The sequence below is a fragment of the Schistocerca nitens genome, chromosome 4 (genome assembly GCF_023898315.1).
Source record: "Schistocerca nitens isolate TAMUIC-IGC-003100 chromosome 4, iqSchNite1.1, whole genome shotgun sequence".
NCBI classification, from domain to species: Eukaryota; Metazoa; Arthropoda; class Insecta; order Orthoptera; family Acrididae; genus Schistocerca; species Schistocerca nitens.
Genome location: NC_064617.1, coordinates 930142577 through 930158851, shown reverse-complemented (window position 1 = coordinate 930158851; position 16275 = coordinate 930142577). Strand labels below are relative to the sequence as shown.

General features: G+C 36.8%; 1 protein-coding gene across 1 annotated transcript in view; it reads left to right on the top strand.

The window, feature by feature from the left end:
- LOC126252671 (zinc finger protein 32-like) overlaps positions 1–7709 on the top strand; it is a 140594-nt gene extending 132885 nt beyond the window's left edge. Inside the window, exon 7 of the mRNA XM_049953574.1 lies at positions 7018–7709. Within this exon, the coding sequence (XP_049809531.1) occupies positions 7018–7397 (380 nt within the window). The 3' untranslated portion in view covers positions 7398–7709. The remainder of the gene's footprint in view (positions 1–7017) is intronic.
- Positions 7710–16275: the final 8566 nt, after the last annotated feature.

The window sequence follows — 16275 nt, the reverse complement described above, 5'->3', positions numbered from 1 at the left end:
CAATAAAGAGCAATAAAACAAATGATGATGTCGATGAAATTTCACCCAAAGGTTTTTGTAAATCCATCCATGAATAAGTTTTATTAAACATTATTTGAGACTTTGTAGAAAACATTGTTGAATATGTTGCCAAGGCAGTGTTAGAACATTGTTTCAATCTTGCTGCATCTAGAAACAGTATACTTTAAGCTTCAATGGTTGTATGGTAAAATTTTAGATACATGCCTACTCATGAATGAAATAACCCCCAGAAGGTTTTCTAAATTCATTACTGAAATTCCTTTCATGACTTTATTTAAGGCACTATTCAAAACACTGTTAAAACATTGGCAGAATGTTCCTACACAATTGTTGAAGGAATATGTATTTTCTTTGAACTATCAGTTCCTCTGTACTGTTGATCTTGTGATTAGAAAGTGTTGTGACTTGAGCTAATTTGTTTTTTTGTTTGTTTTGTGATATGAACCAAGAAGTGCCTGATGCTTATTTTTTAATTGTCGAGATGGCACTGACTGCTGTAAGCCTTCATCATTTTATCATGATAAAGGTCAGCTTAAGACAGTGTCATTGGGCAATGAGCTGTTAAATTTGTGTGTAACTGAAGAAATTTTATTCATTGGAGAAATACCAAATGACGTAGTGAAGCTGTCAGAGCACTGATCTCTTATTCGTGGGTGTGGAACTGCTCGGACCTGCCATTGTGATTTGAGTTTTCCATGGTTTTCCTGGATTGCTAAGGCAAATACTGGAATTGTTGACCATGGCTGACTATGTGCCCTATCCCTGTAGGCTATCTCTCATATCGTCTTAAAGCATGTTATGTATGCTGTGTGCTATATATTGACTCATTGATCGACATTGTATTACTTTCACAAATCCTATATCATTGTAAGATGATCCTTGGATAAATAAATAAATAAAACTCAGATCTGGATTTGAATTTGCAGAAGATGCCCAAATTTGTTCTTACGATAACATCCTGTTAATGATAAAACTTCAGTTTCCGCAAAACACCTACTGTAGTCCATTTGGGAAAAACAAACGTAAAGTTAAGGAGGCTTTACATACAGTTGACATTTTTCGTGTTGAAAAGTTGAAACTGTTGACCAATAAAGTTTTCAAGCCTGGCCGGAAGCTTTGTCCCAGATGCAGACAAGAATTTGCTCAAAGCAGTTACAGCATCAAGATGAGCAAGAACCAATGTCTGCTGATTATATGGATGCAGTTGATGCTTATACACAGTGAATACTTCATTGGGTTCCCTTGGAGATTTGCCTTTAAAGCTTCAATGAATTAGCAAAAAGGATTCAATAGGTTACATAAGGCAGAAAGCTCAGAAAGTGCCAAGATTCACTACCAGCTGCTGGTGTGATCTCCTCTGATGTGGAGCAACTAATGGCAAAACAATGTTAGAAACATAAGGATATAGGCATTTTAATGAATGAACTGAAAATTAAAGTGCATCATTGCAATGAAGTTCAACTGATTAGGTGATTAGGCCTACATAGCAGTTAGAGAGGATGGTGAAAAAGTTCATTAACAGAAATACTTACTACTTTGTAACTTGAAAGAAATATTCGTAGCCCATTGTAAACTACATGGCAGTGAATTGGGCTTCTCAAAATGATGTGACCTCAGGCCAAAGTGGTGTATTACAGTTGGTGCTCCTGGTACACACTTAGTTTTGTGTGTGTGTGTGTGTGTGTGTGTGTGTGTGTGTGTAATAGATTAAAATGCCAAACTGATGTTGACTGCAACACCTATCAAGGATGATGACTACAAGGAACTAATCAAAAAAAGTGTGCTGCAACACTGTGAACAATGCCCGGAAAATGTGAGCTGGAGGCTTATTTCATAGGTGATTCCAAAAAATATGGCCCAGGAGAAAAGATAGAATAGAAACAGAGGGTTCATACTAACATGGGTACACTAAAGACGTATCGTGAAATTGTAAAAGAATTTATAGAGGGAGTTCGTTTCTGGGGCACGTGAAAGAAAATCTTGCAGATAGTGAAGTGACCATTTTCATGGATTTTGCTGAGAAATATTCATTTGTCATTCAATATGCTGTTCTAGGTTTTCATAGAGAGAACAGCCAAGCCACATTACATTCCTTTGCAGTTTACTTTGGTGGTAAAGAACTACAGAATATAAGCGTCTGTATTATTAGTATTTCTTTGTGATGATCTATTGTAGTTCATGCAATCATAATAATGCTGATTAAATATTTGAGGTTACTGTTAGGAGAAATGAAGCACATTCACTAATTTACTGAAATTTAGTGCTGTCCAATAAAAAAAATTGCAAGCATTTTTTTCAACATTTGTAAAAAAAATCACTTTGGTATCTCTGTTGAGTGGAATTTGTTTAGAACCAGCCAGCTCTTGCTCGTGGCATGGAACTGCTATGAAGGTGCAGCACTATAAAGACACTTTGCAGAAACTGCAATGCACCATAAAGTCAAAACATGCAGGAATGCTGTTGGATGGCATCATTCTGTTGCACAATAATGGTCACCATCTCATTGCCAATTGGACTAATGCTACGCTTCAGTGGTTTAGTTTGGACACAGTGCAACAACACCCATACAGCCTCGATCTCACTGTGAGATTTTCACATCTTTGATAACCTGAGCAAAAGACGACATCAGTTTCAGTCGGACAAGGAAGATTAAGAGTGGGTGCGGTTGTGGGTCCATCAGTGGCCGACCACATTCTACGAAACAGGAATTGATCAACTCGTCTCCCAGTGGGATAAATGCCTTAGCCCATGTGGTGATTACTTTCTATTGGAAGCATTTGCTGGGCCTGTTGTGATAAGTCTTCGGTTTTCATTTGACTGCCCCACATACATTTAAGACACTGCTAATTCCTTCACCAGTTTTCTGCAGTTCCTGTCCTGTTACCACCAGAGTCCTTGTTGATCACTGTGGGTGTGTCACCCCAATACTCCAACATCCCCCATGTCCATGACCTTGCACCCATAGAACGCTGCCATTCCTAATGTCCTGATACCAAACCCTCCAACTCTTTCTCAATTCTTCTAGCCAACTACATTCTGAAGCACAGTTATTTCACTTTTGAGGCCAAATCTAAAGCATTCTATCTCCCACCAGACCTTCAGAATATCCTTGTCCATCCCTATTCTAGTCCCACTCCCAAGCCTGCATTCCATATGTAATGCCCTTTTGATCAATCCAGATGCAGGACCTGTCCCATACACCCATTCATCAACTCCTAACACTGTCCAAACATTTCCTAGTCAATAAAAGCCAGGGCCACATGTGAAAGCAACCGTGTTATACACTGAAGTGCCAAAGAAACTGGTATAGGCATGCACATTCAAATTCAGAGAAATGTAAACATGCAGAATATGCCACTGCAGTTGGGAACACCTATATAAGACAACAAGTTGTCTTACATAGTTGTTAGTGTACCATGAATATCAGGAATCTGGTAAAACATCAAATCTCTGACATCGCAGCAACTGGAAAAAGCTCCTGTGAGAATGGGACCATCGATGACTGAAGAGAATCATTCAGTATGACTGAGGTGCAAACCTTCCGCAAATTGCTACATATTTCAATGCTACACCATCAACAAGTGCCAGCATGCAAACCATTCAACGAAACATCATTGATATGATCTTTTGGAGCCAAAGGCCCACTCGTGTATCTCGTGTACCCTTGATGACTGCATGACACAAAGCTTTACACATCACCTGGGTCCATCAACACCAACATTGGACTGTTGATGACTGAAAACATGTTACCTGGTTGGATGAGTCTCATTTCAAATTGTATTGAGCAGATGGATGTGTACAGGTATGGAGAAAACCTCATGAATCCGTGGACCCTGCATGTCAGCAGGGGACTGTTCAAGCTGGTCGAGGCTCTGTAATGGTGTGGGGTGTGTGCAGTTGGAGTGATATGGGACCCATGATAAGTCTAGATACCACTCTGACAGGTGAAACGTATGTAAGCATCCTGTCTGCTCACCTGCATCCATTCATGACCATTGTGCATTCTGACAGACTTCAGCAATTCCAGCAGGACAATGCGACACCTGACATGTCCAGAATTGCTACAGAGTGGGTCCAGGAACACTCTTCTGAGTTTAAACACTCCTGCTGGCCACCAAACTCTGCACACATGTACATTTTGAGCGTATCTGAGATTCCTTGCAACATGCTGTTCAGAAGAGTTCCCCACCCCCTCATACTCTTATGGATTTGTGGACAGACTTGTAGGATTCTTGGTGTCAATTCCTTCCAGCACTACTTCAGACATTAGTTGAGTCCATACCATTTCATATTGCAGCACTTCTGCATGCTCATGGGGGACCTATGCGATATTAGGCAGGCATACCAAAACTGTATTGAACATTTAGTCATATCATAATGAATAATTCTTCAAACCTCTCATTTGAATTTTAACAAAAGCTTGTGATGCACAGACAGGAGAAATGATGCTGCTGTTTGATGAAGCTATAATATTTATAACATATAACTGTGCCCACAAAATAACTGGAAGACCTCGGACATGTCATGAAGGATTAGGAACATTGAGAGTGCACTATTTACCTGTTGGTTAATTAGCTATGGTAAACATCAGTGCATGGAATGCTTCGCATGCATAACAGGAAAAGTAGCAAGTAGTTTTCATGGTAACTGAAGATGTAAAATTTGATATCTCTTAGAGATACTTGTTATGTAGCGGTAAAATCAGTCAACAAAGAATAGCAAACTCTTGGTGAATGAGGTTGTTTTCTGAATAGCCTCCTTGCATGAAATGGTTTTTAGTGTCTTTCTCTTATGGATGTAATACCTAATTCACAACTGGTATTATTTTAATTATCTTTCATATGTGTGAGATATTTCTACAATCTGATATGTCAATGAAAAAGTTACAGATTAAAATTTGCTCATTTAATTCAAAATATTATAGTTTTAAGTGCACATGCAGCATCCTGTGTTACATAAGTCAGTATAGTTCCTCAGACAAGTGTATTGCCAAGTTCATTAGAGATCCAAGAAGATAGAAATACTTCTCTATTCAGTACAAATTGTAGGACATTTAGTTGGTTGTGCCGTACAAAAGTACACTCACCAGCAGAATAGTGGGTTCTTTGTTTTCCGCGAGGAGGTTGAGTGGAACTGTAACATATAAGATATTAGTTCACTTTATTACAATACAGACATGAAGATTTACTTAACTTTGTACAATCCATTTCCACAAGAATTTGCTGAGTATTTGTAACTGTCTCTGAATATTAAAGTATCACTTGATACAGACAATTTTGAAAGCCTCTTCACATGAAGAATAACTGACGTAATGTTCACGTTAAGTTCTACCTAAGATGTTTAATACACTGGTGGCTTTTCTAAGCCGATGCTATCATCTTGACTGTTGATTGTGAACTGAGCCGAGCATTCCTCTGCTCAATCGAAAGAAGACCATAGATTGTGGTGGTATAACAAAGCTGTAGGAGACATGGCTGCATAAATGTTTCTTATTTCATTTGTTGGTGTGGCATGCAGTGACTATACTCTTCTGTGGTTTCATTGTGAGGTGCCAACCTCGCTTTGGCTACCTGTTCTTCAGATGACACCACACATTTAAGGAAGGGAAAGAGTGAGGGGGAGGAGGAGGAGGAGGAAGAGGAGATGACTCCTAAACTTGACCATCTTTCTTTCAGAACTGTACAGAAATATTTATGTACACGATATCTCATCATAACATCCACGTACAAGGCTTTGATTTCTAATAAACATCTAATACAGAATTGGTTTTCAAGTACGTTTATTCTGTTTTCCTTTTTGATTCCTTCTAAAGGAATAATACAAGCCTAAAATTTTTAATGCAAGGAATTTAAGTGCTTTATTTTTCGTGTGTTGTTGCTACGGAAAATGTGAATAATATGTATCTCAATGAAGAATCCAATGCTACAGTGAAATTGTTATGGTTCACAATGCCACTATCATCACTTCTTTTATTCACAATTCATTCGACTAAATAGTAATTTACAATTATGGCACAGGTTCTTTTAGGAGAAAAACAGTTTCTTAGTAAGTATCCAGAGAATGTTTCAGCTGATAATGTGAATTAATGTTTGTTTACACTGTAGTTGTAATGTCCTACAGCTCTGTACTTTATACTCTATGCAGGACATATTGAACAACACTTGAACATCATTAAATTATTTTTCTTAGACTTTAATATATTCACTATTTGTATATCCTTTCTTGTTCTTCCTTTTTTCCTCCATTTCCCTTGAAGAAATTTTGTAATCTTTAAAACTTTGTCTGCATTTTTGGCCATAAATCTTTCCATATTAATACAAGAATATTTCAAACACGTCATATTTCACCTTTCTTTATGTTATAACTGTATAAAATATTGCTCTTTTGCTTTTTAATCATTTTACGTTTCTCAAAGTGTGGGTAACCTGACAAGTAAACTGTTCTGATGATGTAGCTTTTTCACTTTGTGCGTATAATATATTTATTTCCACCTTTAGCAGTAGTATAAATTCACAGTTACAATATGTTTCTGTTGTGATCAATGTTAAGTTCTATGACAGACAACCTTTCAGTATGAGATACAAATGCCACTAACAAGTACAACATGTTTAGCACAAGCCATTTACTGGTCCACTCCCAATGAGATATGTGGAACCACGTTGCTCCAACTCCCACTCATGCAGTGTGAAGCAGAAACAAATTAACACTTTTGTAATTATTTCCATATCATAGTTCACAGAATATATTTTATAAACAAATACTTAACTTACTTTGCTCAGCTGGTACGGACAGCAGTGTAACCAAAATTCTTTTAAACTACAATATTTGTATGAATAACACCAACAAAAATATCTTACAGAATTATAGCATGTCCTTGTGTATCACTGGAAGTTAATTTTTTGATTTCCCATTGAGTTAAGAAATTTCTTTTATACCTTTTCTGATGTTTCACATTTGTTCTTAATTCTAATTTATCTTTTGTTTAAATATTTGTAGGTTCTGCACAAATACACCTAAATGACAGGAGCTTTCGTTCACATCCAGGAAGGTGGTCTTCTGCATTTGTGGATGTTGCTGGGAGACGACAACGATCAGTTTTATTGAAAGACTTAGATTTTGAAGCAGCAAAACTTCTTTATCAAGATAACAATCGAAAAGGAGCAGGATTGTATCCCTGCAGAGGATGTGGAAAAGTGTATCGTTGGTATCGAAATCTTTCTGTACATCAAAAACTGGAATGTGGGAAAGAGCCACAGTTTCATTGTCCATACTGCATAGTCAGGACAACCCAGAAGAGCAGCTTGATTAGGCATATCAGACAAAGGCACTCAGAGAGTCAACAACAAATGATCAATAGTGTCACTGAGTTCTCCTAGAATTTCATAGATTTATCCTTAAAAATGAATATTTCTTTGACTGATTTTCCCTTAAATGACTACTATTGCTTATAACATTATGGCTGAAATTGTACAACAGTTATACCACAAACCAAATAAGAAAGAAAATTTCATATTATCTTACCATGTAAACATTTACAGAGTGACATAAGTTAAAAAATTATTCAAACCAATGTTGTCCCTTAGAATGCAGTGCCTGTAAGGAGAAGAATTTATATGATAAATGAAAAGTACCAGTTTGCTTTTGTTCTACAATATTACTTTTATTGTGTTAACCGGTTTTCGGCTTATAAGGCCATCTTCAGACATTTACTGAGTATTGTCACCAAAGAAGTTACAATGTTTGCAAACAACATTGGAAGAGAAATAACACATCTAGACTGATGCAGAAACATGCTGTAAGTAACATCTTTGGCAGTTTTGTGGTAATGTAATGAAGTAAAAACTTGAACAGTAAATAAATAAAAATGAAGTAGATAGGAAAAACTTTTAACACAAAATAGGAATAGCATGTCTGTGTAACAATTTCTATTAGTAAACAAAACTAATAAAATAAAATAAAATCAGTACTTGACAAGGCTACATCAGGAGGTATAAAACATGGAGAATGATACACAAACCAATTAAAACAAGAAACAATTATCAATTTAACTACAGAATACATAAGGAACTGAAGCAATATCAGTAAGATAAACAGAAATAAATAAATGCCAGAAAATAGAGGCATTTGAGGGAACATACCGTAAATGCAATCTTTGAGAATGTGGTGTTACTGCATTTCAACATTAACATCATATTCAAAACTGCAGATATATAACAGTTTGCATTAAATAAATGAACCAAGTAAAATATAAACAATATTTGATGAGACAACTACAAGAGATGTTAAACATGGACAGTACTACAAGTACCAGTTAAAAGAAAGCCTTAACAATTGAAACTACAGTCTATATGGAATACTTAGATAATTTCAATAAAGCAAACGAACTTAATGAATACAGGAAAATGGGAATATGTAGGAACAGACAGTGTGGGAAGTAATGAACAACAGAGAAGATGTTATGAAGTTTAGGAGAGAGGAGGTATTGAGCTGTGTCTGGTCACTTAGGATTAAATCTGGACTGTGAGCAAGATGTTTGTTAATTTCCAGGGCTCCCAGCAGGTTGAGTTTATGGCCTTTGTGAAGTGAATTACATAGGACACTGGCTGGTAGTTGTGACCCTCACTCAGTACGTGGTGAGCAAATGCGGAGTCAGAATTCTGCAACCTCCAGCCCAGTTGTTATGTCTCTACCTGACTGATTGATTTAAAATTTGTCACAATCAGAACAGGTAATTTTCTATACCCCATTATTGGCTAATAACTGGATCTTATCTTTGCTATTAAAAATACACTGGACTGTTGTGCTCTTAACATAGTAGGAAAGCCTATACTTGCAGGCTTTTAGTGCTTTGGCTACAATCTGTGATACCTCACCTAGATATGGTAGTGTACACCATTTCTTGCAGACAGTGGATGGGGAAGCAGGTGGGGCATAGAGGAGGGGTATAATTTTCCATTTTTGTTTCACAGCACAACACCTTCCCTCTCCTAAATTTCATATAATCATCTCTGTTGTTCATTATTTTTCACACAGTCTGTTTCTACATATTTCCATTTTCCTGTATTCATTAAGTTCTTTTGTTTTGTTGAAGTTGTCTATGTATTCCATATAGACTGTAGTTTCAATTGTTAAGGCTTTCTTTTAACTGGTACTTGCATTACTGTCCATGTTTAACACCTCTTGTAGTTGTGATTACTTGGTTCATTTATTTAATGCAAACTGTTTTGAATATAATGTTAATGTTAAAATGCAGTACCACCACACTCTCAAAGATTGTATTTGTGGTATGTTGTCTAACAAGGGGAGGCCGCCAATTGTGAAATTCAGATTCGATTCATACTGCGCATAATAAAAGCTCATGGCCAGAGGTGTAATGTGGCAAAGCACCAAGATGCACTTTTCAGCCGTTGTCGAGAAAATCGACAGTTAAAAGAAACCGTTGCGGTGAAATACTCTCTATGATTAATAATTTTCCACAACGTCGTGGCGCAGCGGTAAGTGCTCGGGTCCGTAATCCGAAGGTCGCCGGATCGAATCTCGCGCCATGCAATTTTTTTTTTATTGTTAGTTTTTTGTAATTCAAATATATAAAAACTATTAATGAATTGCTTATGCTTGTTGGTGAAGGCGGATCGCACTCCAATTGTACCGCCTCCATTTTTCCGTTTTTTTAACAGGGTGTACCGAAGCTCTCCCGTCCGCACTGATTTTCGACGATGTTATAAGTTGCGCTAGGGACCGCATCTACCTTCTTTCGAAGTTAGCAGGCGACTACGCTGTTATGCGGCGGCTCATTTCGGCCCATTCAACATCTGTCCTTCAAGTGTAACGAGCGAGTAACAGAGTTTATATTTCATACCTGCCACAGCGAATTTGTGTTCGTGGGGTCTCTATCCTAATTCGAACGTTTGACTTACGCTATATGTATTCGTTTCGGAATATCGTTTCTACGTCTTCCATTAACTATACGTCGTTAACATTATGAAGACAATTAATAACATTTGTGAAATACAACTTTCTTTGCGGAAAACATAATGATGTTCGAAGTCGCCAGTTTTTCCACGACAAAGGACTTTCAACAACTTATTTTATGCATAATTGTTGTAACTGATTGCCGGGAATTATATAAGCGCTCGGGTTTGTAATCCGAAGGTCGCCGGATCGAATCTCGCACCATGCAAATTTTTTTTTTTTTTTTAGTATTTGTTTTTTGTAATTATTGTGTGTGTGTGTATATATATATATATATATATATATATATATATATATATATATATATATATATATATATATATATATATATACTAAAAAAAAAAGTTGCATGGTGCGAGATTCGATCCGGCGACCTTCGGATTACAAACCCGAGCGCTTACCGCTGCGCCACGACGCTGTGGAAAATTATTAATCGTAGAGAGTATTTCACCGCAACGGTTTCTTTTAACTGTCGATTTTCTCGACAACGGTTGAGAAGTGCATCTTCGTGCTTTGCCACATTACACCTCTGGCCATGAGCTTTTATTATGCGCAGTATGAATCGAATCTGAATTTCACAATTGGCGGCCTCCCCTTGTAAAACGACTCTCTTTTCTTGAATTTATTTATTTCTGCTTATCTTACTGATATTGTTTAAGTTCCTTATATATTCTGTAGTTACGTTGATAATTGTTTCTTCTTTTAATTGGTTTGTGTATCACTCTGCATGTTTTATACCTCCTGATGTAGCCTTGTCAAGTACTAATTTTATTTTATTTTATTAGTTTTGTTTATTAATAGAAACTGTTATGTAGGTATGCTGCTCCCATTTTGTATCTACTCCATTTTTATTTATTTACTGTTCAATTTTTTACTTCTTCATTACATTACCACCACACTGTTAAAGATGTTACTTACTGTATGTTTCTGCTTCAGTCTAGATGTGTTATTTCTCTTCCAAGGTTGTTTGCAAACATTGTAATTTCTTTGGTGACAATACTCAGTAAATGTCTAAAGATGGCCTTATAAGCCAAAAACCGGTTTACACAATAAAAGTAATATTGTAGAACAAAAGCAAACTGGTGCTTCACATTTATAATGTTGTTCTACCAAGAATTGACAGTAGATACTGTTAACAGAATTTATGTGAACTATTGATGGAAAGGTCACCAGATATGTCAGTTCCCAAGGGTATGTTACTTATCTACCATTCTGATGTACTGCTTAACGTATTTGCTGAACATGTAAGAATAAATGTGGGCTGGTGCTCCCCCCCCCCCCCCCATACAGACATGATGTAAATTACTTTTTATTTTCCATGTTATTTTCATTCAGAGCAATACGTACCTTTCTTTCTCATTACATTTTCCTTTAGTAGGCCCTTTTTCAGCACTTTCCACTGTTGGGCATAACACTAATATATGTTTCTCTGCTTGCCTGACTTACTAAATTATTACTATATATGTTTGGCAACAGATAGTAAATTATTTCTTCTTTTTTTGTTACTCTCTCTCTCCCTCCCTCCCTCCCTCCCTCCCTCCCTCCCTCCCTCCCTCCCCCTCCCTCCTCCCTCCTCCCTCCTCCCTCCTCCCCTCACTCCCCCACCCCTCCTGCACACTCTGCTGTCCCTTAAAAGCCTGCAACACATATATGAAACACACCAGCTTCAGATACACACCTTCCTACTGTATTAGCAAGTGCATTATACATGCATATATTCCTGGTGTAATTCTCTTATAATCTTCATTTTATAAAATAGCATGTCTTCCTTCCCTATGATACTGTATTTTGTTTCATTGTGCACTTCTTAATTTGCGTAATATATTCCTGCTGTTTACTTATGTATTTGGATTTCACTTTTTAAATCAGTAATATACCATAATAACTTAAGCTTTTCACATGTAACTTCTTCAGAATATGTACACATTTTACTGATATTGTAAAGATTAGGAAAAGAAAAGTTATAGATCCTGTGTTTAGATCTGAGTTATCACTCATTCTGTGGCTGGTTTCATAAATTATTCACGATTGGTATTGTATACCAGTGTGGAAAAATTGAAAGAATTACTTTCATTAATAGTAATTTCTACTTTTTTAATATTTGTGAGATTATCATAAATTGTAAATTAAATGTTTCTCCTGCTGATACAATTGTTCCAGTTTTATATGTTGTAACCGACTATACTTACTCTGTTATTCATCCAAACATGTTTCATTCAATTGTTTCAATTTTTTTCAGTGATGTTTTGCAAAACACGAACTTACTTCCTTCTTATCCTTTGTGGCTTTCTAAGTCAGCATATCCTTCTGAACAGTGATTATAATTCACGTGGGAAAATCAGAGGCTATTTAATCCAGTCCTTATTCTTGTTTAGAAGGCTTGAGTTGAGATAGTGCTGAGTCTGTGTATAGTCTATTGCAAAATAAAAGTATTATATGATTGTATTACAATGAAGCTGTAGATATGTAAAGGAGATAACATAAGGAACTGGCTACGGATCTGAATTTCTGTAACTGTTTACCCCAGGAAAATTTACAGGTTAACATATGATTAATGTAATGTTGACTAGGGTGTTTAGAATTCATATCAGCCACTACCTGCACTCTTCCTTGTGTGTATGCAACGTGGCTGTTTACTTCCTTAGATAGTTAATCTATTTATGTGATCTTATTATAAGATGGAAGCAGAAGAATTGTTGCTCAGCATATTCTGTGTACCAGTTCTCAGAATTTATCTACCAATATTTTGTGAGAATGTCATGTTTCTTCTACTAATTCTTGGTCAAATTCCCTGAGTATCTGTGTCATACTTTTATATGGGCTATATCATTCTATTAAATCTTACCAGTGTATCTCTGAATTTCTTTGGTGTCTTCAATCAAGCTGACCTAATACAGACCACATCCATTCAAGCAATATTTTATAATAGATTTCACATAAGTCTTGTAAGCAACTTCCTTCACAGATACACTGCAGTTTCTCAATGTTATAATTTGATACTCTTAGGTACTTTGTATTGTTCGTACACATTACTTTGTATTTATTTATATTTAAGTTGTGTAGCCAACCTGTAAGCAAAGGGGAAATACTGGCATTTTGTTTATCCTTATATCCTGCAGCATTGTTAATTTAATGTAGACCACAACATTATTAGTAAATAATCTGAATGTGCTGCTGACTCTGTTGGAAGAGCATGTTCAGTGTTTGTTTAGCTTCTGTTAAATGGCTGTCCACACAACCCCCATCCCCAGTACAACGTACTGGATCTGTCACCCAGAAATTTTTAAGTCAGTGACATGTTTTATGATACATGCCAAATGATTTTACCTCCATTATCACGTGACCATTTAATGACACATCTTACAAACTTATAAAGATATGATATATTTGTTCACCAGAGCTCTTATTTGGAGGTTTTATATGTGAAAAAAGTGAACTTAGGTTTGTTCCTGTCACATTTCCTAAACCCGTGATACATGCTGATTCTTTGAGAGAAACTTTGTTTCCGTGATGAATTTCATTACGTTCAAAATTAGATTATTCTCTAGGCTCCATCAACAGACAGATATTAGGGGTATTTATCAGCAGTTCTATATTATTATATCCTTTTTATAAGCGTCAGTGACCAACACTATTTTCCTGTTATATTGGACTGTTCTGCATGTGAGTGATTATCCACAGAGACATATAATATACTGGTACTTGGAACAAAGAATGTGTCATTGCCATTGCAACTGTTCCAGGAGGCATAGCCTGAATTACATTTTCATCTGGCCCTAAACACTATTAAACAGCTGGTCTGAGATTTGGCAATAGCATGTTTACAATTCGGAGACAGCTAAGTGACAGCATTCTGCAATAAGGAAGTGTAGTATTGGAACATGGAACTATGAGCTGTTATAGAAAGGGAAGGATGTAGGTTCCACTACTTTCTGGACAGTCTGCTTCCTGGGGTCACAACAGATGGGACTGTGCGACAGGTTACCCAGTGTCCTGTTATTGCAATCGGACTTTGTTAGTCTGTTAGTTAAGCTAGGGTTCCACTGCTCTGTCCACTAAAACATTGTGTGATTTTTCGATTCTTGTTAAATGCTCAGTGGCATACCAACAAGAATGATATCAGCTTCCATAGAAGATTTAGTTCTATAATCCTAATTTTGCGATAAATTTAATCTCCTTTCATTTTTCTATATTGGTCCATTTGTTGCCTTTATTGCATCTCTGTAAACACAGATTGGTCGTGCATCTCACTTGTCCGCTCAGGGCTGTAAACACACAAAAATGCTATCCTATAGCATACCTGCAGTGTGTCCTCGAGATCGCACTCCCTTTCTTACGGTGGCACACTACTTTGATCCTGCCTCTGCTACCCTTCAACAAGTCATTTCGTTTGTACAACGCTGCTAATTTTCTATCTCAACAACCGTGCTGGGCACATTTGGTTCAATAGCAGTGATGTAAAACAAATCTTCATTCCGCAGAAGAAGTCAGGCCCAACTTATGCACTAAGAATCAAAACTATTAATAGCTTCTATTTGCAGTTTCACTGCTAAATATGCTGATAAAAAGACTAATGAGCATAATAATTGCTCTAGCATCAAAACACATTAGAAACTGATCGTTCCAAGTCAAAGACATGGATACATATATGGGTAATTTTAATGTCCACTTACTTTTCATAGGCTTCAGGGTACAGCTCTCAGTGCAGTGATGTCAGACTGTATCCTACCTGCTCCTATCTCATGCCCAAGCAAAGTTCCTCAAGAAAGTTTCAAGTTCAGTGTTGGGAATATTTAAGACTTCAGCAAAATAAAAGTCAGCAACTCAACAAACAATTCTGAACACTATATTCTCCACAGTTCTGAACAAGTGTGTTACACTGTTACTGGCTGTTATTAGTTGATGTCCCAGCAAGTTTCTGAAGTTACTGCCCTTTCCACTATGACTAACACATACGTTGCAGAAAATTGCTTACAGCTTTATGGATGGATCTCTTCCCTGTGGAGCCTGCATGCCATGAACCGATGTCTCTTGTGTTTCTGGCCAGAGTTTCCCAACCTGATAGCTAATGTTTCACCAGTGGTGGTGGATGACGATAGCATGCTGGACCAAGTTGTCAGATGCCAAGATCGATGTTGACAGCCCTCTGAGGTGTCTGCTGTCACCCTAAGTTGCTCACCTTGTAAAGGGCAGCTATCACTGTCAACATTTTACCTGCATTTCCTCAGCAGCCCTGCCATTAGTGACAAATGAAGCAACAAGTCCTCCAATCCTTCCCCCAATGAGGGATGTTCCTATTGCTAAGGTCATTCTGCCTCTTTCTTTAATATGGTTAATCTTTATTTGGTTAAGAAAATAAGCTCAATTCTGTATTTACAAGTTTAGATCAAGTCTCTATATTTCCTGTCTTTGTCAGTGTTAAACTTGTCATTATAAGAACCCCACAGCTACTCCAGAAACACACTATTTGAAACTTCATTGCTAATCCTCCCCCAATGACAGGTTTCTTGCTCATCACTGGGGCCACACTTCCTCCTCCCCCTTCCACCTGCCCTGCACTTTGGTTCACAATGCCATAGCAACAAAGGCATCCAGTTTTTGTGATGCTGATGCCTTATAGCACAACATTACTAAAATTTTCAATAAAATTCATTTGGCCATGACACATAATCATTACCAATGGTTCACATATTCTGGCATTCCACATTATAGTACTGTAAGTTCTAGTGGTGTCATGATCCATTACAAACCTCTAATTTGTGTGTTGCTCATAAAATGTACAAATAAGAAAGAATCACATCAGTATGCATCATTGTGTGCGTTTTCTTTAGTCTTAAGACTGATCTGATGCACCTCTCCATGCTAGTCTATCTAGTGTAAACTTCTTCATCTCTACATAAATCCTACAACGTATGTGTGTTTGAGCCTGTGTACTATAGTCAAGTGCTGGCCTCCCTCTACAATTATTACCCCCACATTTCCCACCATTACCAGATGATAATTTACTGATACCTTGGGATGCTTCCTATCAATCAGCCCTGCTTTTAGTCAAGTTGTGCCATAAATTTTCTTCTCTCCATTCCAGTTTAGTACATCCTCATTAGTTATATGAGTTACACATCTTAATCTTCATCATTATGCTGCTGCTCCACATGTATATGGAATAATGAAATTGCTATACTTTGTTGTATATAAAAACTTCTCATTGCAGTTTTGTCCAAAGGACCTGTGATTTTTTTTCTTTTTTTTTCATTTAAATAATTTTCTTGTTTTTAAAATATA